This window comes from Abramis brama (assembly GCF_963993115.1).
Source record: "Abramis brama genome assembly, chromosome: 1".
Lineage (NCBI taxonomy): Eukaryota > Metazoa > Chordata > Actinopteri > Cypriniformes > Leuciscidae > Abramis > Abramis brama.
In genome coordinates, this window is record NC_139963.1 from 62,395,767 (window position 1) to 62,420,630 (window position 24,864).

Genomic DNA, 24,864 nt, shown 5'->3' on the forward strand with positions numbered 1-24,864 from the left:
ATAGTAATAAGTGAAGCTGGTAATGCTGTGTGTGGAGTTGTTTAATCCTCCTCTGCTGAGATCTTCACAGATTTAATGTCTTCTTTACTCTTCAGTGGATTTCATCTAAGGCTGTGTCTGAAGTCAGTTGTAGTTCTTGTGTTTCTGCTCGTCTCTTTTTCTGTTCTCTTCTTTCCTTCAGTGATTCTGCTTGATAACAGGCTTATTAACCCTCTGGGGACCAAGCTGTTTTTGGGGTCCTTGAGATGTTCTGACATGCCTTGACATTTGTGCTTTTTTCAGTTATTTATAAACATGTTAATGGCAAAGGTGTAAATTCACTCTATATAGCACAAACAGGGCTACCATAATATGCGAGCAACGTGTATGTAGATGTTTGTATTTTTAAGAGAATAATGTTTATGCGTGGTTATTGGAAAAAATTAAAATGAAAGTTGCTAAATTAAGACCACAAAACACATATTAAATATGTGTCCACAAGACTTTTGACTAATGGATGTTGTCCCTTTGAGTTCTAGCTTCAAAATGATGTAAAAATAGTCTTGCTTTATCGTTCACAAAAAAAAAATACATTGATTTAAATGGTGTAAAACAGGTTTTGCTTGGAAAGCCAATATGCGAGGGGGAGGAGTAGTTTACACCTTAGATTATGAATGTCCCACCCACTCTGCATAATGAGCCATTCACTCAGGTGTGAAACTGACTGAGCCACAATGCAAGGACAAAAGATGTATTTAGAAGAAGACTTATATTGACCATTTAAGATTTCGCTTACATCTCTCTTGTAAATATGTTTTGCTATTTTATTAAAAAGGTTACAATTACAACAATAATTACAATTTCAACAATATTTCAAGTGTACTCTTTCTTTGTAAAAAAAAAAAAAAAAAAAAAAAAAAAGATTATAGGCCTACATTTTATCATATGTATTCATTAGTTTGAATATAGCCAACATTGGAACATCTAACATCTTAGTGTATGAATTTATTTTTGACAAAAATAGTATTTTTTTTGCAGTTTAATACGTTGCTTATACAAATACATTTTATTTCAACATATTCCAGTCGATTTTTACTCATCTCAGTAGGCTATAGCAAAGCAGTTTATTCTTTCACACACAGACGCGCGATTCATATTTAGGCTAAACAGTCTTTACAAATATGTCCCCTTCATTCATCTCACAGAAAGGCGAGTCATATTATAGAAATGCGATTCATCTTTTTGCGGTTTACATAGGCCTACACTAACGTTATTCCATAACGTTATTCCACACGTGAGAAAAGAAAACAGCCTACCTCACTCCTCAGCGGAATCTGCTCCTCATTTCAGGAGATATTGCTCCTCATCAGCACTGTTCTGAGGAATCTTTTCTCCATAAGGTAGGCTATAATGTCTCACTCGCGAGGAGTCGCGACGCGCTTTGTTTACAGCTGATGTGGGCGTTTCACAGCTCTGAAATAGTTCTCAGAATTTGCGTTTGAATAGCACGCGCTCTCCGGGGAGTGGTCACATTACTGTGAATTAGCTCGTAATGAGCTCGACAGGAGTCGCTCTCTTTTTATACAGATTACAGAAGCTGAGAATATTTGTTTTTTATATAAATGACTTCATTTAAAAGATGCGATCTCAAGCTTTATGCCCGTGGGTCTGTTTGCCTGTTTGACTGAATTTTCGCGGAGTTATAGATCATTTTCGAACGCGTTTCAAATGGGAGTTTACTGACAGAGAGAAGGCAGAAATCGCATCATGTTAATTTTTCTTTATTTGTCAAAAAGCAAAACACTTTATTTTTATTGTGAGTATACAGAAAAAAAATAGAAACTGAACAGGATCGATTGATGTATTACACGAAAATGAAAGATCAAAATTAACAGAGCATTTAGTGTTTATTTTCATTGCTAAAAAAAAAAAACGAGCAAAACGCGCGGGCGCGTTTGTGGTCCCCAGAGGGTTAAGGCTGAGGTGACTCCATATTTAATATACCCTGGTTTTGTGGCTCAGATAAGGTCCAGTTCTGGTTTATTTCTTTGCTCTTGGCTGACATGTGGCATTGCTATGGCCTGCTTGTGGCCCAGATCTGGCAAACAGGAGCGGTCCGCCATTCCACACTGCATGTGGGCCAGATCATGCAGAAGTGTCAGGAACAGTTGTGTGTATTATTTGTGTAACTTTAGGGAATAAACTTGCCTGAAAGCCGTGAAAACAACAGTGAGGCAGAGTTTTTGCAGCTTGTCAGTTGAGTTTCCGCCCCGTTCCCATGGTAACTCCCTCCGCTCCTGTTTAAATGCTACCTGCATGTTCAGTGTCGGTTAATCGCAAATAATATAAATGAAATGAGAATTTGAAAGCAGTATAGGCCATAATACAATAGACCAGGGGTCGGCAACCTAAGGCGGGTTAATCGCTGGCACACAAGCAAATGCGAGAGAAGTGTATGTATTTCATTCAGATAAAGTAGTCTAGTTTTATGCCGGTCAAATGCACTCGGGCTCCCCATGATTATCATCACGCATCATCAGCATCACACTATCTTCATATTAAGAGTGTGTCAGTGATTTGAACAGCTCTCTGATAAAGACTATTCTGCCCTCGTAAAAGAGTTCCCCTTCTTCAACTAGGCAGACAGAAAACTCCTTCCACAAGAAAGTTGAACTGAAGCATGGATTTATTAAGGTATAACTGGACATAATATACACAAATAATAATCCAGATGCATGAAACATCGTACTGAAAAGTCTCTCTTAATATCAATTTTATCCTAAAATTACTGGAACTAAATCCAGACAAAAGATGAAAAACAAGCTTCTAGCAAACACATTAATACTTACAGACAAAGCTTCTATAAATGATTGCAAAGATGATGAAGAGATTGAGCTGCTTTAACCGTGTGACAGCCATAGACAGTAAAAGAAATGGACACAGCGACCCCATTGGATTCAACGGAGACAAAGTGAAGCCAATTAGAAACTCTTACTTCCTGGGGGTCGAGCGTACTGCGCAGACTCAAACTGAGCTTGACGACGTAGATGTGACGTGAGCAAACCGTCTGTCTTCTAGTAGCTGTGCCAAGATCAATCTGAATCATTCCCTTCCGAGACTTGCAGAGACGGAGAGTGTGAGTAGGAGCTGTCCATGAGCTAGGAGCAGGAGAAACTTTTAGTAGGTATTCTGATTCATTACTTTGTCATTTTGCCTCCACGTCCCCCCGATTGCCCGCGCGCTTCTCCTCCTGTCCATACGGTAATCTTTCTACTGTGCGACAGAGAGTCGCGTGGCTATGACGCAATCGTTAGCCTATTTTTTACAAAAATTGCTTCTACGGGGCCATAACGTAAGCTACAAGGTAATGGAGCCTTTTATACATTTTCGTGTTTCTTTAGAAATAAATAATGGACAAATGGAGTCTTTAAACGCCTCAGATGTAAAGTTATTCGCTGTCAAAGTGACGCCAAAATGAATGGGAGTCAATGGGATGCTAACAGCAGGTGATGGTCTGTTAGCCAATGGCGGCGCCCGGGGGTACCTTCAAAATAATAGAAAACCCTGCCCCCCTGGACAGCATCAACTGAGTAAAACAAGATGGCTGCAATTAAGGTCAGAGGTTACTCTCTCTGACAACATCAAAAACATACATGGACTAGCACCACCTAGTGGCTCTAAAATTAAACTACACTAAGAACAGTACAAAGACTAATAGTTTATTCTGGAGAGTGTGTTGTTTGCTTTAAGTGTGGGTAAAGCTGTTTAATCCTCCTCTGCTGAGATCCTCAGAGACTTAATGTCTTTATCTTCAGTTGATTTAATCTAATGCTGAGTTCACACTGCACGATTTTAGCCCAGATTTTGTTACTGTCAAAATGTGGCAGTTTTTTTACAGCAAATTTTTACAGTGTGCACTGTAACAAATGGCCACATGTTGACAGTAACATGCTATTAAAACAGCAATATAACGTAGAAACAAATGCATTCTGGGAGATATTTGTCTTTTTCTAGAAAGTAGTCTACAGTAATATACTGTGAATTAACAGCGCTCAAAGTCGACACTCAGAGGCTGTGTTCAAACACACACCCTATACCCTCATTCACTATTCCCTACATTAGTTCACTAATATAGACAGACAGAGTGGATAAAAACAAGTGAGTTAATTCAGACACTGATGAACATATACTACTTGCTGATAGGCTAACGCTGCTGTCAATCACCTAATCCTGTTACATAGGCATAGCTTATCACTCAGCATGAGAAAACGTTTATTTTTTTGTTTGTTCCATTATATTCTCTAAATATTTACATAGCCTAAATAAAAACACAAGGGCACATATTTTGATAGATAACAGTTAGGTCTTTAATCTATTTTATTAATGTTATTAATTTAGTTGCTAAAATGCTGCCTAACAGGAGATACTTTTTTTATTGTTGTTTATTTAAATTTATTTGAACATCTCCGTTTATTGTGCACGCATTAAATATTTGTCTCATTTCAGTCGGCTCCACTGTGGTGATATTTACCGCGGCTCTCTTTAGTTGGGGCTCGGCACTGTCAGCAGTGTTTTCTGTTGCAGAGAGAATGCTGTCGCTCCAGTGCTTTCTTTGTTTTAAGTTTGGCCTCCAGTAGCTCTGTAGTGAACTTTCACACTTATGTCCACTCACAGACATAATTTCCCTCGATTTGAGACCAGCATCGGACAATCTCTGCACCATGGTAATATTAAATATATACACCACACAATATTAAAGTAAAAAAAAAAAATGTATTACTTCTATGTTTATGTTGATACGTGTGGTTGCTAAGGGTGTTGCTAAGGGCGCAGTAATAAATAGAACCGTTGTGTGAAGCGGTCATAGCCGTGTTTTATCGTGAATAAAGCACAGCTATTGACCAGTCAGAATCAAGGATTGGAACTAACCGTTTTATACGTTTTCATTTATTAACATTTGACATAATGATCACTGAGATATACTGTGTTTCAGGTATCAGTGGAGTGGATGATGATCATGTGTTCATCAGTTCTGGTGAAAATGTGCGTCTGCCCTGTAATAATGCTCTTTCTGACTGCAAATCAACTACATGGTTCTACTATAACAGCATCAGACATTCAGTAGTAGTTGAACTGATTAAATTAGGGATAAAGAAGAAAGACACAGAGAGACATGAGAGACTGAGTCTGGAGTCTGACTGCTCTCTGAACATCAAGAACGTCACAGAAGAAGATTATGGATTATACATCTGCAGACAATATGTGAATGGACAGAAACAAAGACCTGATGCTGATGTTTATCTGCATGTTCTTCATGGTAAGTTTATGATTATGTGGTAAATTTAAAATTCTCCCTTTAAACTCAGATGATGATTGAAGAGTCTGTGATTTGTGTCTTGTGTTCAGTTTCAGTGTCTCCATCATCATCATCATCATCATCTTCATCCTCACAGACTGAGATCAGTCCAGGCCGCTCTGTGACTCTCTCCTGTCAGTTGTATTTATATACTGGATCTCCCTGTGATTATTGGGTTCGTTCTGAGAGATTTGAGCTGTTGTGGGTGAATCAGGCTGGTGTTGATCTGAAGACAGACTCCAGATATCAGATATTATCATCATCAGATCTATATCACTGTATCATCATCAATCTGACTACAACACTCCTGAATGAAGATGACAACAGAGAGTGGAGATGTCAGCTTACTCGCAGAAATCAAGTCAAGACCTCAGTCAGATACACTGTCAAGTATTCAGGTGAGAAAACAGTGTTAGAAGACCCTCATAATGTCAGTAACACTAAGGTCTATCAGTATCACTGAACCAGAACAAACTGAGGGAACAAAAGCTTCTTTGACTCTCACAGAAGAGTAACTCAAAGCATTGCTTCAAACTAATGAACTGCAGTGAAGTAACAGTCCAAAACGTGATGCTGGAAATAATAAAGGAATTGAAACTTGACAGCAAAAATATTAACTTTTTATGTAATATGATGATCAAAGTTAAAATATGATGGTCATATTGTACAGTATGATTGAGATTCTACATTGAGTTGTTGTTTTAGTTTCATTTCATGGACTTTTATGGTGTGTCCCAATTAGCGTACTTATGCATATTCTAGGACATGTTTAGCATAAACAGTGAGAGTAGTGTGTTCATATAACACTCCGGTTCTTTCACTCGATTCTCCCAGAAAGCGTCACATGAAGACGATATGTTGAGCTCATCCATGGAGCGCATTCACTGTAGATCCATGAAAAACACCAAACAGACATAAAATACTGCTCATCCACTCACAAAACTATCAAAAAACATACATGTAAAAGTGAACAAAACAAATATACAAAAAAAGAGAGAAACACAAAATAAGCCGTACACTCGTAATGCTCGGCAACAAGTTTAACATATAAAACTTCAGTTATTCAAGTCTGGGTGTTGTAGGGAACTTTTTCCTTCTTCAAAGCAGACCAGGAGACGTTGGGATCGCGTTCAAACAGAAGTTATTCTTTATTGAGAACTTCGCTGTACGTGGCTGCATCCGACAATCTAAAGTACATAACTTTACATGGTGTCTTATAGGCATTTTAGGAGGAGGGACTTTTGAAGGTGGAGACAAATTCAGACAAAGCATGTAAATGAGTATACAGGTTAAGGAACCCGCCCCACACTCCAGCATGTTACCAGTCTCAATCCAATCAGCATAACCATTCAAACGCTTATGTGCTAATCTAATCAGCCTAACGATTCAACGTCTGGAGCTGGGACTTTGGCTCCAAGAGCCATTAAAGACAATAGGTTAGAGTCTCTGTGATCTGACTCATTTAGAGAACAGGACTGGCAGGAATCTCTTGATATAATCATCATAACAGCTGCTAAACTTTCTCAGTTTATATTGGAATCTAAATTAAAACCTCAAATGCTAAAATCAGAATTCTTCACCATGAGGTTTATGTAAGGAAGCATATCTATTCACAAAGCATTTTATCTTACCACTAGGAGTACTCCTAAATCGCACTAAAAGATTTTAGCTAGGAGTTTTCTCTTAAAAGTTATTCACAACGACTTTCAGACCTACTCTTAGTGAAGAAAAATGACAACTCCTAAACTAAGAGTGAGTCTTCGTTGCTATGGATGATGTCATTACTCATGCACGAGCTTGACTGAAGTGACCACCTTGATTGGCTGATGATTGTAACGCGGGGATGATTCCAAACACCTCCCCTACGATAATGAGTGACAGGTCTGAGAATGCGTGCGCTAGTGTAGTGTAGTGCGAAGGACGGAAGATGATGAATAACTGAATAAATAGCCTAAATGAATAAAGAGTAAGGCAAAACAAATAGCCTAGTAGCCTAATTAAACATATGGATTGATGCAATATCTTTGCAACATTATTGAATTAATCTGTCACTATATGCCTCTGCCTACGTTTGCAAAGAGAAGAACATTTTAATTTGATTCACAATGAAATGTTACAATTAGTTTACATGCAATGAGTAGCCTAGTTTTGGTTGTTGTTGGTGACGTTATTGCATCCCTAGTAATGCCTACAATGCAAAATTGTTCCCTCGCGATTGGAAGCTCCTGTTGCCGCCGCCGAATACGCATTTCAAAACATCGCGACGTGAAATGCCACAAAAAGCGGTTTGTGAAAAGGTCTTAGGAGTTAGGAGTCCTCTCGGCTTCTTTTAAGCTGTCCCAGGCTTAGGTGCTACTTTTAGGGCTAAAATGCTTCATGAATTACTCTTAGTCAAAAAAATTAGGAGTCCTAAAGTTACGAGTGACTTTTATTTTTAGGAGTTGCTCCTAAATTCGCCAGTTAGGAGCTACTTTTAGCCTTAAAATGCTTTGTGAATACGGCCCCTGAAATAGATTCTTAAAATATGTTATTCTTCAGTGTCTTATGACACCAATATGAAATAAACTGATTTAATAACCTTTTTAAAAAACTATATTTTTGTCCTTAAAGAAAAATAGTTATCTCTGCCTACATTTTGTTTCTGTCTGACCAGAGAAAGTTTGTCCTGCCATTCACCTCAACAGCTCAGATGAAACTGAAGAGAAAATGGCCGATTTCACCTATTTTTACTCTAATGCTCAATTCACCTTCTTATACTACGCCCTAAAAGTATGTACTCTTTTTGTGAGGAAAAAGTAGATACTTTTGAGTGTGTAGCAGAAGAGTAGACAAGCTTTGGGACAAACTATCACGTCATCTCCCAGATGACTAGCATCTTAGCCGTTAGGCTAGCTATAACCCACATAGCAACATTGTTTCGGCCCAGATCCGGCCCATGTCTGGCACATGTGGAAAGATGATCTGGACCACATGCAGTGTGGAATGACAGCCCTTGGGCGGACCGCTCCTGTTTGCCAGATCCGCTCCTGTTTGCCAGATCCGCTCCTGTTTGCAAAATAGTAATAACTGAAGCTGATAATGCTGTTTGTGGAGTTGTTTAATCCTCCTCTGCTGAGATCTTCACAGATTTAATGTCTTCTTTTCTCTTCAGTTGATTTCATCTAAGACTGTGTCTGAAGTAAGTTGTAGTTCTTGTGTTTCTGCTCGTCTCTTTTTTCTGTTCTCTTCTTTCCTTCAGTGATTCTGCTTGTTAACAGGCTTATTAAAGGGGTGGTTCGGGATTTTTGACATTGGACCTCATTTTTAAGTCAGCCTGGTTGTTATTCATCAGTGGAGACATTTTTTTTTTTTAAATTATCCAGTCCATATATTTGGATAGTTAGCCGATGCTAGGCTAGCGCGAGTCAATGGTATATGTTAGCCAGCCATTAAAAACCATTTTACCCACTCCACAGTGCACCAAACGCAAATCAATTATAACACTAGACCATCGATGTATATGTCCGTTGAGAGAATAATGTTAGAAATCAAACTTACCTTTCATCACATTGCATTAGTTATAATTTATTCCCTGTAATCATAAGCCTTGTCTACAGCAGCAGCGGAGTGATATTGATTACCTAGGCAACCGAGTGAGCCGGTCCACACATGACACAAGTGTATTTACCTGCCGCTGGCACACTGTGTTTACTTTTTGCCGCATTACTAACCGGAGCAAAGTAAAATTCCGCAGCTGCTGAGAAACTAGTTCCTTTGGGATCATTGAGATGAAAGGTAAGTTTGATTTCTAACATTATTCTCTCAACGGACATTTGCATCGATAGTCTAGTGTTATAATTGATTTGCGTTTGGTGCACTGTGGAGTGGGTAAAACGGTTTTTAATGGCTGGCTAACATATACCATTGACTCGCGCTAGCCTAGCATCGGCTAACTATCCAAATATAAGGACTGGATAATTTTTAAAAAAAAATGTCTCCACTGATGAATAACAACCAGGCTGACTTAAAAATGAGGTCCGATGTCAAAAATCCCGAACCACCCCTTTAAGGCTGAGGTGACTCCATATTTAATATACACAGGTTTTGTGGCTCAGATAAGGTCCAATTCTGGTTTATTTCTTTGCTCTTGGCTGACATGTGGCATTGCTATGGCCTGCTTGTGGCCCAGATCTGACAAACAGGAGCGGTCCGTCATTCCACGCTTCATGTGGTCCAGATCATCTTTACACATGTGCCAGACGTGGGCCGGATCTGGGCCGAAACAATGTTGCTATGTGGGTTATAGCTAGCCTAACGGCTAAGATGCTAACAGACTTTTTCAAAGACACTAAACCATTTCTGTAAATGAAATAATCAACAGAAGCGTATCAATTACATGTAAGAAAGTGTCAGGAACAGTTGTGTGTATTATTTGTGTAACTTTAGGGAATAAACTTGCCTGAAAGCCGTGAAAACAACAGTGAGACAGAGTTTTTGCAGCTTGTCAGTTGAGTTGCCCTGTTTCCATGGTAACTCCCTCCTCCTGTTTAAATGCTACTCAAATGTTCAGCGCGCGCGCCCATTAAAACATGTCAAAGTTATGTCGAATTTACATGAATATACATCTAGAATTAAAACATTAAAAATACTGATTAAGTGAATTATAAGAAAAAAATATAAAATGTCCTGAAACTATTATAGTAGGCTTAATGGAATGAGAATATGAAAGCAGTATAGGCCATAATACAATAGACTAAACGTGGTGTTGAAACAAAATGTGACCAAGTAGTGTATAAATATACATTGTTTCTATTTTGTATTAAAAATGTTCGTCGCCCCTTTAAGAAATCTCTCTCTTCTCGCGATACTATTCACTGGTTTTGGATGCGTGCGCGCGACCAGAGAAGCATTTTCACTGTACAGAAGAGCTCCATGTTGCTGTGTGTGCATCGATCTGATTCACTGCTTTACACTATCGTCTTTGTTGATGTATTTGGATCACACGTGTGACGAGTGAACCTCGTGGTGATTGGTAAAGGTATTCCAATTAGTTGTACCATATTTTGGTTTGTTTTGGAGTAGGCTAATAGATTTAAATCTGGCATATTGCGGTGCATTCCACTGTATTTCAGTGTGATTTACACATTTCATTCTGTATGACTTGTATTTTTGTGGATTTGGCATTTATCCACGGTCTAAACTTGTATTTGTGTGACATTTTATTCTACTGCATCTCCAATTTACTGTAAATGCGCTATGTGAACGGCAACGGCTCTTTATAGCAACGTGACATTAGCCTCATCCAAAATATTTCCATATTTTTTTCTTGTCAACGAGTGGATTCAGAGCCACCGCATCAGTAGCGCCGCCGGTCGCCATGTCTCAGTGTTTTTATGAAGAGGACACAACTGTGTACCTTTTGGACTGCGCATCAAGAACTGGATTAATCCGGTACTTCGGTACCACCGGTACTTAAGAAAAGCTGGTATCATAACGGTTTAATTTTTTTAGTACCGACTTGGTACCGAAGTACTGGGTCTTTTGACAACACTACATGCACTCATTGGGAGCTGAGCCCCGCTAAAATGAAAATCCTGTGTGAAGCTCGAGTATTATGTGATGATGATGTTGTGTATATGTGGCATTATGTGTTGAACTGAACTAACAGACGTGATCCACAGATCCAGGAGAAACTGAAGTCTGTGTGACTGCTGTATCATTATACAGAGGTACGACACGTTCATTTATACTGACAGCTTTATAACATTAAACTATCAGTCAATCTGTAAAAGCTTCATCAATAACTGTTGATAGTTGAATACCCTTGACTTCAGTCATGTACAGTTTCTCTTCTTCCTCTCATGTTTCCTGCAGTGATTGTGATTATTGTTGAGATCGCAGTGTTTGCTGCTCCTACTGTGATTCTTCTTCAGATCATCTGTGCAAGAAGAGCTGGTGAGTTTTGAGCCGCACACAATCTGATGATTCACACTCATCTGATCTGGAACAATCTGCAATCATGATAAAAACACATACGAGAGGTCAGTCAATGCTTTTATTTTGCAGGGAGGAAGGACTCGAAGCACCCAGAGGAAATAGAGATGCCGACAATATTAGAATAAAATACTGGCGAGTTTTGAGCAAATCTGCAACAATATTAGCAATAGCAAAAACTTACAGAGGATTGTTCATCGTTTTATTTTCTTCTCCGAAAACAGAGAAAAAACTATGGTGGAATAGTGACACCAAGTTTAGATTCAATTTTCTTGTGCTTCATATGTAAACTGCTTTAAATATAATATTAAATACAGTAATGGACAGACTCAGACTGTATAATCTCTCTCTCTGTTCTGTGTGATGGAGCTGATTTGGTGATTCTTGTATCTTTTCTGTTCATTCCTGTTTTTAGCATCTTTTTTTTATTTATTAATTTTGAATGATTAATGCTAATTTTCTTAATAAAACCTCTGCAATTGTGTTTAATATGTCTCCTTTCCTGAGATGTTTGTTACAAATTTGGTGATTCCCCCTCATGAGCTCGTAATGTATTGTAATATAGAATAGTAAGTGTGAGTATTAATGGGTCAAGTGTTGATGTAAAAGAAGCGTTTCAGTCGTTTCTTGAAAGTGGCTTAAGTCTCTGCAGTTTGAGAAAATGGGTTTGCTACTGAAATGCTACTCCTGAAATGCATATATCTTCAACAGTCGGACACTAGAAGACTGAAACCAGTGTCATCTTGACCTGCTAGATACACTGTTCACAGCAAAGTCTTTGTCTGTCATCCCGAGTCCTCCAGTCGGGAATGTGGAAAATAGGCATTCTTCATGTTTAACAGCTGTTTGCAAAAACACAGTCTGTGTCAAATCAGAATCATCTGTTTTTCATAGTGCCTGGTTTGTTAACTTTCACAATCCGTTTTTGTTTCATGTTTAATGCTCTGTCCACTTTGTCTTGTGTTATAATTATATACAGGCTGTGCTGATGAATAATGGTCCAAGCCATTAGATAAATCAGCTTTAGGAAACGCAAAAGAGGAATCAATTTCGATGTTCGAGCCCTATCTGAAACCTTTCTCACTCTCTCTCTCTGCATGCGCGCGCTTCGGGTGCGAGTCCCGATCTTTGCCTCTTCTTCTGCGTTTAAAATTGTTTGAATATGTAAATTGGCAAGACAAAACATGTCCAAATTGTAAACTTTCACTCTATGATGGTTAAATTCAGCAGTTAATCCGCGAATCACATGCGTGCCGAACCGTGGGCCAGCTGGTCCGTACGGATCACGGATCAACTGCGATCTGTTGCACCCCTAATATATAGGCATTTCATCACCCCAAATTACATAGTAAAAATCTGAGCCTGTCCAAAAAGGTGTAGTGCTCTCTGCAATTGGGTCGGGTCATGTTCACACCTTAAACAAACCGTACCAGAGTTTGTTAGGATCCGGACCGAGACTACCTCTTCAGCCGGGTCTCAGTACGGTTGTTCGGTCCGCACCCGAGTGTGATTGCTGTATTCACACCTGCCCAAAAGATCCGCACCAAGGGGCGAAACGAACTTGAGTTCCGTTCAATCGAACCAAACAAGACAGGTGTGAATACACCCTTAATGATATTAAGAAGAGGATTTATGACCTCTGGAAGCATCTCTTTCAATAGGTCAACAGGTCTGCCCCAAAAACTTTTCCAATTGTCAATGAATTCTATATTATTTTGCGGACACCACTTAGACAGCCAGCCGTTGAGTGAGGACAATCTACTAAGTGTCTCATCACTCCTGCGAACAGGAAGGGGGCCAGAGCAAATTACAGTGTCTGACATCATACTGGTGAGTTCACACACCTCTATAACATTCATTTTAATTTGATGGCTGGTGTCTCTATTTTCACGTTCCGTGTAATAGAATCGCTAATACACCCTTAATGATATTAAGAAGAGGATTAGGGTTAGGAAAAAAAATTTTCAAGGCACTCAAATGAAGAGAAAACAAGGATCATGGAGCTGAACGGAGTTGGTTTGCTGGATGCAATACAAGTCATGCCTTTTGTTTTCTCTGTTTGCTATTTCAAAGCCCTGTCAGGGAAGCGTTGTGGGCAACGACTCAGAGGGTAAATGAGATGATGCAGTTTAACTTGATCCGATCATCGAGATCCAAACAATGGCTTGTGTAGATGATCAGGGTTGCCAGATGCCAGCAAGGTTTTCCAGCCCAAAACCTCATCAAAAAACGCGAGAATGCACAAAGAACCGCCCAATTTTTTTTTTTTTTTTTTCTCGTTTAAACACATTGAAATCATTAACAAGCTTTAAAATTACCCATTTTTCGACTTAGCCTATCCGATTTTAGAAACAATATTCAATCAAATGAACGCAAAAGTAGGCTACACTGACAGTCAGACTATTAATATACACTATAAGCTTATGTTACGGAAAATAATGTGATCAACTTAGGCTATCAATGAGTCTGTTTATTGTCAATAAAAGTCGCTTGGAAGCATTCAGTAACATAAAAACATTGAGTGGATATATGGACATAAAAAATAACCCAGTTTAACATTTCAATTATTTCAAATGGCAACATGAAACATGCATATAAGGGCTGGGAGAAAAAAATCGATTCACCTAGGTAGCCTATCACAATTTTTTTTTTTTTTTACGATTTTAAAATTGATTTTTTTATTTTTTTATTACAGAATATTAACGTTACAGATATTAATTCAAATTAAATTGCTTTATTTTTGCCCTTGCTTATAGATGAGGTTGACAGAAGCCACTTTCGTTTCAAAAACGTTTCAGGATGAAATGTGTCGTTATAGAGCTGCACAATTCATCTTTAAAAAACTGTGATCTCGATTCAAACACCCACGCGATCCTATTCCAGTTCGTCTGTCTATTAAACCTTTGACAAAATCATATCGCAAGTTCGCAACATTCAAATCTGTGTTGTCGCTGCCGCTGACCCAGAGAGAGAAAACCGTCATGAAACCGCAATATCAGTCAGCTAGCTAAGTTTGAAAACCCCGTGATCTAGTGTGTTGTTGTTTGAGGGGCGGGAAGGTAATCACTGAAGGTAGTGGGAGGAAGTGTAAGGTTAGGGGTCACGTAGTGTGTGTGTGTGTGTGAGTGAGTGAGACTGCTGCCTGCTGAACACTGGGTCGCAGGAAGAAGGATCTGAAGTGCCGGTGTTTCGGCAACAAAAACCCGCCGAACTGATCCGAAACCAGCCCAATTTTTATCCACCCGCCCAATCTGGCAACCCTGTAGATGATATAGTTACACAATGGACATGTCTCTTTTCAAATACAATATGAGTCCTGTTGTATTTTTATTCCGCTGTAACATATAAATCGTTCTCAGACATAATCATAATCTGTTGCAATTAAACATTGCCCTTACCTTTCAGATTAGGGATGTCTGATGTCGATTCAGGGTCCTCGGCGGAGCCTCTAACCAGATCAATCTTGAGTTTGAATGCACTGGGCGTTCGCTAGCATTAATATTTCATTAATAAATTCATGAAATAATAATAGGAAAAATTACTCTGAGACTTGTTTAACAAGTTTTACGAATCACCACAACATGACCTTGTTTTACTAAAAAGATTCAGAAAAATACAAAGACAAAAATTCTAAAGGCAAAAATAACACAAACACGTGAGTGTCTTCACCCGAATCGCGGACCCGAAAAAAAAACCTTACAAGGCTTTTTATACTAACTCTTTTTTGGGCCGCCTTCTATCTATGGGCTGTCATCTTAGTACAGTCAATTCCCTTATAAGGTAATGCTTGGGACTTATCCTAGTCCCTTCATTAACGTGAGCTTGTGAAAGCACATATTCAGATTATCTACAGATCTTATCACCCTTATCTTATGCAGCACACACACCAAAAGCTCTGTATGGAAAGTTCCCCTGTTCCAGCCCCTTTGACCTCTCTTCGGCTTCACACCTTTTCTGTCTGTGAAGCAAGAGATGCTCCAAGTTCTCTTCAAAAACACATGTGGTGTTAACACCCTTAAACATGTCATGTACCTATAGCTACACACATACACTCCCTTCCTATGACCCTAAAGTTCGCAGGCCAAGCTCAAACTAGGCTTTAGTTTGAGCTCACCCTGCAAATTTAACACATCCTCATTTGAACATTTTATTTCATTTTCAACCATAAAACTGTATGCAATGTCTTATTTTCTTATTTAATCTTTCAGCTTGTCTGATAATCTTTATTAACTGCTGTGCACGATGAATCAGTTCGTCTCGAGGGGGTTGAGTCTTAGTGGAAGACCTTCGCCAGCGTCTTTCTCTCCTTCTTCTCTGTCTTGAGAGCTCTCTTTGCATGGTTCCTCTGGAGGTGTTCAACAACAAGATCGTCCATAACAATCTCAACTTAGTCACATTAACATTTCTGTTTTCTGTTTCATCATCATTCGTTTCACTCAATGCATTCAACCATCCGTCTTCAACATGTTCAATTTCTGGGGAGTTTTCTGGAGAAGTATTTTCAGAAGAAGAAGAAGATTTATCAGAAAAATTCATAATCAATTGTTCTCCAACATTTATTATAGTCCTTAAGTTTCAGTTTTATTATATGCATTATACTATATTAAAATAGACAAATAATATAGTGTCTCTTCTTCAATTGGACATTCATTCTGTCATGGCAACTTGACAAATATGTTGTCAATATCATTAAAATTAAGGGACCGTTCGGTATTTATGGAAGGGGCCACCGGAGGAAAATAGGGGAGGGTCATGTCTTTTTATTCTATGTTGAGGGGAGGGTCATCCAACTTTTTTTAGTCTAGGGGGAGGGTCACCCAACTTTTATATTCATGAAAACAGCAACATTTCAAAGTGGCTTGTTTGGTGCTATTTTTTTCCATTTAGCTCCATGTTGATCTCGTGTTATCAGCCCCCCTTCGATATCAGATGGGTCTGACCCAACAAAAATCCAGTTTGGCACTGTTTGACAGTGCGCGCGCACTTCAGTTCGCTTAGAAAAAGTGCATCATGTCAGTAGCCTGGGAAAACCCAGACTACTTCCGGCGAATTTCAATTCTCTCTTCAGGATAGTCTGGAGAAGAGCCCATTCAAACTCATTACTGTGCCGCCGAAATCGCGGCACCAATCAGAAACGTTGGGGGAGGGATTTACATGATGACGACAGCGCAGCGACGCTGAAGGAGTTCTCACGCAGTGAAAAATACATTGCGGAGCAGAGAGGAGACTGACAACACGCTGGCAGACAGGACAGAGCAGGCTACTTTTCGGTTACGTTTGATATTAAACATATTAAACAAAGTCTCAGCTTTCAAATTTGTTAATTTTTTTAAAAGAAATTTAAACAATAAATACCGTTTTGTTGCTCTTTAATGTGCCGTGACAGATCGCTGTAGAGCATCAGTTAAAGCTGTTCTTGTGAACCGATCATCTCTTCCTTCTAGTTAATTTATAGCCTCAAATAAACATGAACAAACATAAGAAGGAATGTTGTTTTAACCACGGAAAGGCGTCAGTACACTCCGTTTTTCAAGTTCAAATCCTCCTATGTTAATCTACTCTCCTAACTGCTTTGTCGGACAAAATGGCGGATGGCGAAGTATGATTGGTCAGATCACCTGTCAATCAAGCTGAGCTACGTCGGTTGGTGACGCCCCTTTGGAAATGATTCGTCTACATAGCTTCCCCAGACCCTTCACTCAGTTTCAACTGAGAAGGGTCTGGTTTTTTAACCAGGCTATCATGTCAGAACAGAATGCCAAAGAAATGTTTACCCGGCAAAGCTTTAAAGCACGAGCAAATAATGAACTTTTGTGATTGTGAATAAGTGCACAGTGTCCTGTGAGTGTAACTCTACCACTGCATTAACATGTGTGATGTGAATGTACGTCGAGTTTTACAGTATTGGGACTGAGGCGCCAGAACTGCAGCTGATAGAATGTGCGCTGTAGCGCGATACTACCATATTTTAGTTTCCATTCTTATTGTGTTTCCACAATAATGTTAGTGAGTAAATCTACTGAAATTGCCACCATAACAGTGGAGTGTGATGTGTAAGATGTAGGGCTGCCACATCTTTAAATTACTATTAGTATTATTTAAGTTAACATAATAAAATACGTAGACCTACACCACAAAAACTAGTTGAGGATAAATTCGTTAAAATTGGGCGATTCCAGTGTTATGGACGTCAAATTTGCAGTCAAAACTTGAAATATAAATTCTCAGAAAATGCATTTAATACCAATATTTTGAAACGTCTGAAAGGAGTCAAGACATTAGAAAAATATCAGTCTACACATGCGTTTTATATTTAATATGAGGGAAATACACGTGACGTGACACAAAAAATCTTTTAACTTTTAGGTGGCAAAATATTTTTTAGTAATTCTATAAATTACACTGTGCAAACCAAAAGATATATACCCACCGGATGAATAAAGATCGGCCTCCACAGAACATAAAATATTATTTTTATTTTATTTTTCGTGTTCGCATTTATGTGAAAAAAAAAAACAACAAAAAAAACAATGTTACGGGCGTGACAGTTCTCCATTATGGACATGACTGCTCTGAAAGCGACTTTAAAAATTTCACAGAGACCTCAAACAGAAAGCACAAAGCCTTTCTTGAAAGTGAATTTCGTTTTTTTATTAATTGTATCTTAATTTTAATCAATGTTTCATCTGGATTTAATAAATAAGAAGTAAATATAGTAGAAAATAGATAATCATGACACGGAGGCGCGGGCGAGTGAACGGACTCTTGTCTCATAAATGAACCGAAACTCAGCGTAAGGTATGCTACTTGCCTCACAGACCTGAGAAATATATAGAAAGCTTGAAATGTCTACTTTTAAACAGAACAATTCAAAACAAAGGAAAACAGACTTTCTGCTGAAATGTGCATCTCTCATGGCGCGTTCTGAGAAGATCGCGACGTATCGTCAACTTCATCTTTGCAGTCGACACAGAAAACACTTGTTTATTAATTAAAATGTCTCCTTGCTATATTTGACATTAATAATCATTACTTTTGCCGGTTCTTTGTGACAGCTTTTAGATGCTTTGTTGGCAGCGCCACATGTTGATCGAGTCACACCGCATCAGCACCGAAAACATGATTTTTTTCAAATCTAAAATCAAAAATCGTGATACGAACCGAATCGTAGGTTTGGTCTATCGTTACAGCCCTAGTAAGATGAGAAAGCAAGAGTTTATGGTTTAAAAAAAACAAAACAATGGCTATCTGAACATCTTTGCCAAGCGCAAACCAGTACAGAAGTAGGCTAATCAATAAATTATCGGGGAGGGTCATGCCTTTTTTCACAATCATTTTGGAGGGTCATAGAAAAATTTATTGCTGGCGAAGGGAGGGTCATGTCTTTTTTGACAACAGATCTCAAAACTCCTCCGGTGGCCCCTTAAATAAAAAACGAACAGTCCCTAAGATAAATTAATAGTCTATAATAGTATTTTGGAGGTCACAGTTTTTGCAAACATATTATATTGGGCTTTATTAAACTTTATGAAACAATGATGAACTTGTATGCAAATTTTTACTACAAGTCAATTTATTGAGCAATTTTCAGTCTTTAAACTGAGATCTTAAAGGATTTGTTATCCTGTGTCTCCCTCTATTGGACAACATTAGTATTATAGCCTTCATCTCTGAATCACATCGATTTAAATGGCTGATTTTTATTTTTAATGTTTACACATTGTTTAATGAGTATTTTATTACTGATAATATACCCACATAATATACCATAAATGTATCATTACATACTGTCCTGTTTGTGAACTGAGCAGTGTGAACAATATTAGACAATATTAGATATATAAGATAGTAAGATAGTATAAGACATCGTTAATATAGTCCAAGTGACTACAGTGGCTCAATCTTAAGTTTATAAAGCAACGAGAATACTTTTTGTGCGCAAAAACAAACAAAAATAACGACTTTATTCCACTTTTCATTTCCTTCTCTCTGGGCCTTGGGTCTTTTCACGTAGTGTTTAAGCGCAGTGCGTCTGTGTTGTACGTCACACGTAGGCTCACTAATGGGCGACGCTGGTCATGTGTGTGATACATGGTGACGAAAAAAGTATTCTTGTCGCTTTATAAACTTAAGATTGAGCCACTGTAGTCACTTGGACTATATTAACGATGTCTTTAATACATTTTCTGGGCCAGCAAGTTATAGTGTCTTAGAAGCCTATGGAGAAGTGATCCAGCACTCAGATTTAATCAAAAATATCTTAATTTGTGTTCCGAAGATGAGCGAAGGTCTTATGGGGTTGGAACAACATGAGGGTGAGTAATTACTGACAGAATTTTCATTTTTGGGTGAACTAACCCTTTAAGTGTAAAATACCGAACTTGTCCTTTAAGAAGGCTGGATACATCGATTGGATCTTCTCCATCAGCACCAGTATAGGACAACCAGTATTTTAATGATGTGCTGAGTGATGTCACTGCAGCTGTCCTCCTGCATACAGTTTAGAAAAAGAAAAAATATAATTATTTTGAGAAACAAAAATATAAAGTGACTTCATTATCATAACAGAATGAACACATACATAATCGAAACCATAGGGTCTTTTTTAGTATGTTAACCCTTTGATGCGTACGATTAAACCGGTGTGATTATATAGTGCATTTCAGGCATTTAAATACACCTAAGTATAGTTACCACACACATTGTGTAGGTAACTATAAAGTTTACTCTCTTTTTTTCTCCCACTTCACCGTATTCAGTAAGAAAATTCTAACTTTTCCATACAACAGTCAACGGTAACTTATAACGTTAACTTAACGTAACGTTAGGCCTACTTCAGCAGGAAAGCGGTTAACGTTAATTTTAAGGCCTAATCATGTTAGCAAGCTACTAGCAGTTACAACGTATCCAATCAGTTTGAAATTTTTACACGAAAAACAGTGTTTTATCTATAAAACTATTGAAAACTTTTCCGATTAAATATACGTTAACTAATGTAACTTAGGAAGTGAAATGTAGGGTTATAACGTTAATGTACTGTGGATAACCCAGACGCGTTACACTAATATGAGGTCATGTTATAAGATGAGCATTAATGTTTATTGAGTCACGTAAACAAGAATCATCAATCAAAATCCACACAGACCCATGTTTTATTAAATGTAAAACAGAAAGACAAACTTACCTCAAACACGACAAAAAGCAGCCACGCAGCAGCTCTCCAATCCGTCTGACTCAAAGTGCGCAGTTAGACTGTCTTGTCCAAACACGCATGTGCGGATTCAAACGCGCTATACTTTTCGATTAAAATTTACTTAAAATTACTATGTTTATGTGAAGTGACTATAAAATGTTTAAATATTACAAGCAAATATATAATAAGATTTACTCTTTCCAACCAGTTAATTTATTACATGAATTAAATGTGTAGATATTTAAAATTTTACTTAGAAAATTCTAGTTCTCATTGAATTTTAATTTTATAGTAAAAATTATGATGGTTAATTTAATATATAGGCCTATTACTATACCAAAAAGTTAGTTTTTACAGTGCAGGAATGCTCAGCAAGCTTTCATCAAGTAACTTCAAAAGTACGTTTTTAATTCAAACTACTGGCGGCGGTGTTTTACGACATGAAAGTGTTTACGCTTCTAAAAATCAATCACTTTAATTCCCAATTCTACCCCATTCTGTACCTAAGCAACTCTTCATGAGTTAAGGGTCATCACATACAGTATTAATGCATATCAGACTTACGTGACTCTCTCCAAACCTCAAAACCTAACCACATTACACGTTACTAACATCCTCTTTTGCTAACACTAAATATATCTTTGTTACTAAGAAGCGTCAGGAAAGCTACAGAATATCATAAATCTTGCATATTAAATCTCCTGAGGTAAGCATACTATCTATACAAACTTCTGTTTGTGGTGGCAGTTTCCCTTACTTATTTATTTCCTAGCCAACCCAGCTTTTTCATTCGGCCTATCGAGGCTAACTCACTAATAACTCACTAACTCAAGCTGTCTTCTCCTCACCACGGCCTAATGTGCCGGTCTTTCACGGCTTACTTGGCATTACTCACAACACTCTAGGCAACTGCCTAACGGTTAGCTCTGTTTAAAGATTATTACACCTATGTCAATGTCTGTATTTTTATAATCTATAATATATAATCTATTTTCTTTGCCTAAACATCTTAGGATCTTCATACAGGGAATCCTCCAACTGGTAGGCTTCATCTTCAGGCGGGAACTGAGAGTGTCTTCTTGTTGATTTCATCTAAGGCTGTGTCTGAAGTCAGTTGTAGTTCTTGTGTTTTTCTTTTCTTCATGTGGTGGGACATACCGAGTTTCGTTTTCAATTAATTTAATGCTCGTGGGTAATGTAGTGTCCAATTATATTCCATGAGGGAGCGTATAAAAAGGGATTCGAATGCACTGTTTGTGTGTGTGTGTGGTCACCGCCTGTGCGTCATTGCCGCCCATTCCGGTTTGTTTCATCCCGTCCGCTTTGAGGTATGCGTTGTCAGGGCCGGCGCGTCCATATAGGCGAACTAGGCAATTGCCTAGAGCGGCATTTTTGTAAGGGCGGCAAAATGTGAGCCAACTGGGAAAGAACAATTCACAAAATAGGCTATATGATTTGTCACCTGACAATGAACGGATCGTTCATGAATCGAGACTTTTGAAGGAGAAAGCACACCAACAACAGAGGGGTTCGTTGTTAAAATATATTGATCCAGGGAGTATTTGCAAGGATGACACGCCGTCAAGTCCACCACAGAACCAAGAGACCGCTAGCACAGCTTACCGGAATTTCTATTTAAAAAAAAATGTTGCACACCTGGCATCCCTCTCGAAAGGGTTCTCATTCACGCTTGAATATGTTTAACATTATAAAATCTGGTGAAATACAATAGGCCTACTCTTTTTTTTTTTTTTTTTTTTTTTTACCTATAGCCATTTTAATAGGATGGACAGTTGAAGGAACCCAAACTAATATATTTGCTTCCTCTTGGCCTACTAAAGTGTTCATACAACGGGAGTATTCTCTGGCTAGAGCAGGACAGCGGAGTGTGTGTGGACAGCCTGAGCTTGTGTTTTGGGTTAAGCTGCGTTGCTTTGACATTGTGGAAAATAGAATAACAGAAACAAAATGTATTAGCCTTTTTACCCGTTATTATCAATCTAAATTAATCTCGTTTTTAATTTAACTTAATTTCGTTTTTCTTTATTTAAATTTCGTTTTTCTTTATTTAAATTTCGTTTTTTCTTTATTTAAATTTCGTTTTTCAAATTTCGTTTTTTCTTTATTTAAATTTCGCTTTTTCTTTATTTAAAGGCACAATATGTATTTTTTTTGCTTTAAAAATAGCAAAAATCACTATATCTATGTTACATATTTTTTTTAGTTGTGTACTTACATTATCCCGACTGTTTCCAACAACTTTCAAACCAGGAGAAATTTTAATTTAATTCGAAGACACGGCACGTTTCTTTATTTCCGTTTTGTCGCAGTCAATGGCGTCATATCCGCGTTGTCCCTGGTTTCCGCTTGTACTGCCATGGTAACCAGAGCTATGAACCAGAGCCCTCTGATAGTAACCAAGACGACAGACGTGGACCACTGTAGTTCGCAATGTCTATCTGCACGCTGTTGTTGTTTCGTTCAAACATTATGGACCATGGCAAGCAGACTTTGGATAAAAAAGGAGAACTAAACTGAGAATCAATATCAGCGCTGTGTTTTCGAGATGCCGAGAGCTCCCACAGACAGTATATAAACGAGAGCTCCACGTCCGAGACTTCGACCGCTCCTACATGTACTTTATTAAACAGGTGAGCAGATTTACATAAAACTAATCAATGTTATATAGTTCAACAATGATAAAATGTCAGAATATGATCTGTATGTTATTCTAATGTTGATCTAGTTTACTGCTAGTCTCATACAGACAAACTAACACATACATTTCAACACATTCAAATGCAGTTTAGTGTGATGGTGTAATGTTAGACCAGGTGAAACAGCGCTGCGTTACCTCACAAGTTTAATTTGTCTAATAAACTGACCTGTGAGTAGTGATTCTGCGTGTAGTTCGGTAGAATGAAATGTCCATATTCCTTTTATATCCGTGGGACTCGCGTCGCGTTTGGAGCTGATAGCTGTCTCTTAGCAATCCCGAACTGCTTCATATCACAGTCATGATAAAAACATCGATGTATTCAGTCATCCATAAACATTATTAGATCGGTCGGCTTGACGTTGACGACAAGATCCATAATTCTTAGCAAATGTTGCGTCATCAAACTACGCCTTTGATATTGTAAATATGTTAGCGACCCCTAGTGGAGAAAAAATTCCATAGTGTACATTTAAATTTCGTTTTTCTTTATTTAAATTTCGTTTTTTCTTTATTTAAATTTTGTTTTTCTTTATTTAAATCTACCCTTTACTGTGTCAGTAATTTTTTAGTCAGAAAAATATTAGACTACCTTAAAAGTAGCCTTGCTTAAGTTAACAGACCTGTGTGTGTGCGTTTAATAAATAAGCAAATAAGCCCTGCCCGCGTGAGGCGCGCCGCTTCCCGCTCGCGCTGTTCTATATAGGCTAGGCTACTAAAAGTTTATAAATTCTGAACTTGTCGCGTCTCGCGTGTCCATCTATAATGCACCAAATGCGACACTGCACTCCCTTGTGAAGTCGATTGGATGAACGGTTCTCGAAATAATCAAAATGCAAACAGACAGACATATAGAGATTCCTGCCTTTATTAGAGAGAAGAATATGTTCAGCCCCCTCTCCCTGAAGCTTCATATATTCGATGTTCATTACTACCGAAGCTTCGAAGCTCAAAAAATGGTATTCGGACCAGCCCTAGGGGCTGCACAATTGTTTTTCGCCTAGAGCGGCAGAAGTGCACACGCCGGCCCTGTGCGTTGTTTGGTTAACTAGTTAGCACATAGATTTGACTTTATGTAACAGTCATTTGGTTTATAGCATTATGGTGGATGGTTTGTTGCTGGGGTTGTTGGCGGCGGCTATTCATACGCCCCTCCTGCATTCCCGTGCTTCTGTTGGCATGGCGATAGTCTTCTGTGTGCGGGACTTGGACTTGCGACCCGCTATGAAATAAAGGTACGTGTAACTACCGCTACTGCGCAACGTTCATTCATAGTTATGTTGGGAGTAATTTTCTGTTTAAATTCTAACAGGAATAATCTGTTCTCGGGTACCGTGTGTTCAGTGAGGCCTGTGGGGCGACACTATTTGATGCTGCTGCTTTGTCGATCCTGGTTGCTTTTTGTACATTTACTTTATTGTTCTTCAGTGCCATTGCTGTATCTCTTTTGTTTGTTTCGTCTAGCCTGATTTCTCCTGTGACGAACTCGCTCGTCAGCGCGTGTGCGCTCGGTTCATGTGTATTGTGACACCTGTTTTCCAGCATATATTGTTATTTGCTTTGTTTATTTGGAGACCATTTTGTTAATTTTGTATCTCGTTATAGGAGCCGAGGCTTCAGGGCCAGCCGCTCATAGGCCCTCGTGTG

At 38.4% G+C, this 24,864-nt stretch overlaps 1 protein-coding gene across 2 annotated transcripts in view; it reads left to right on the plus strand.

The window, feature by feature from the left end:
• LOC311077845 (uncharacterized protein) overlaps positions 1-24,864 on the plus strand; it is a 372,280-nt gene that overhangs the window by 284,318 nt on the left and 63,098 nt on the right. For both annotated transcript variants that reach the window (XM_084106487.1, XM_084106488.1), the window contains exon 5: positions 4,973-5,032. In XM_084106487.1, the coding sequence (XP_083962613.1) occupies positions 4,973-5,032 (60 nt within the window). The remainder of the gene's footprint in view (positions 1-4,972; positions 5,033-24,864) is intronic.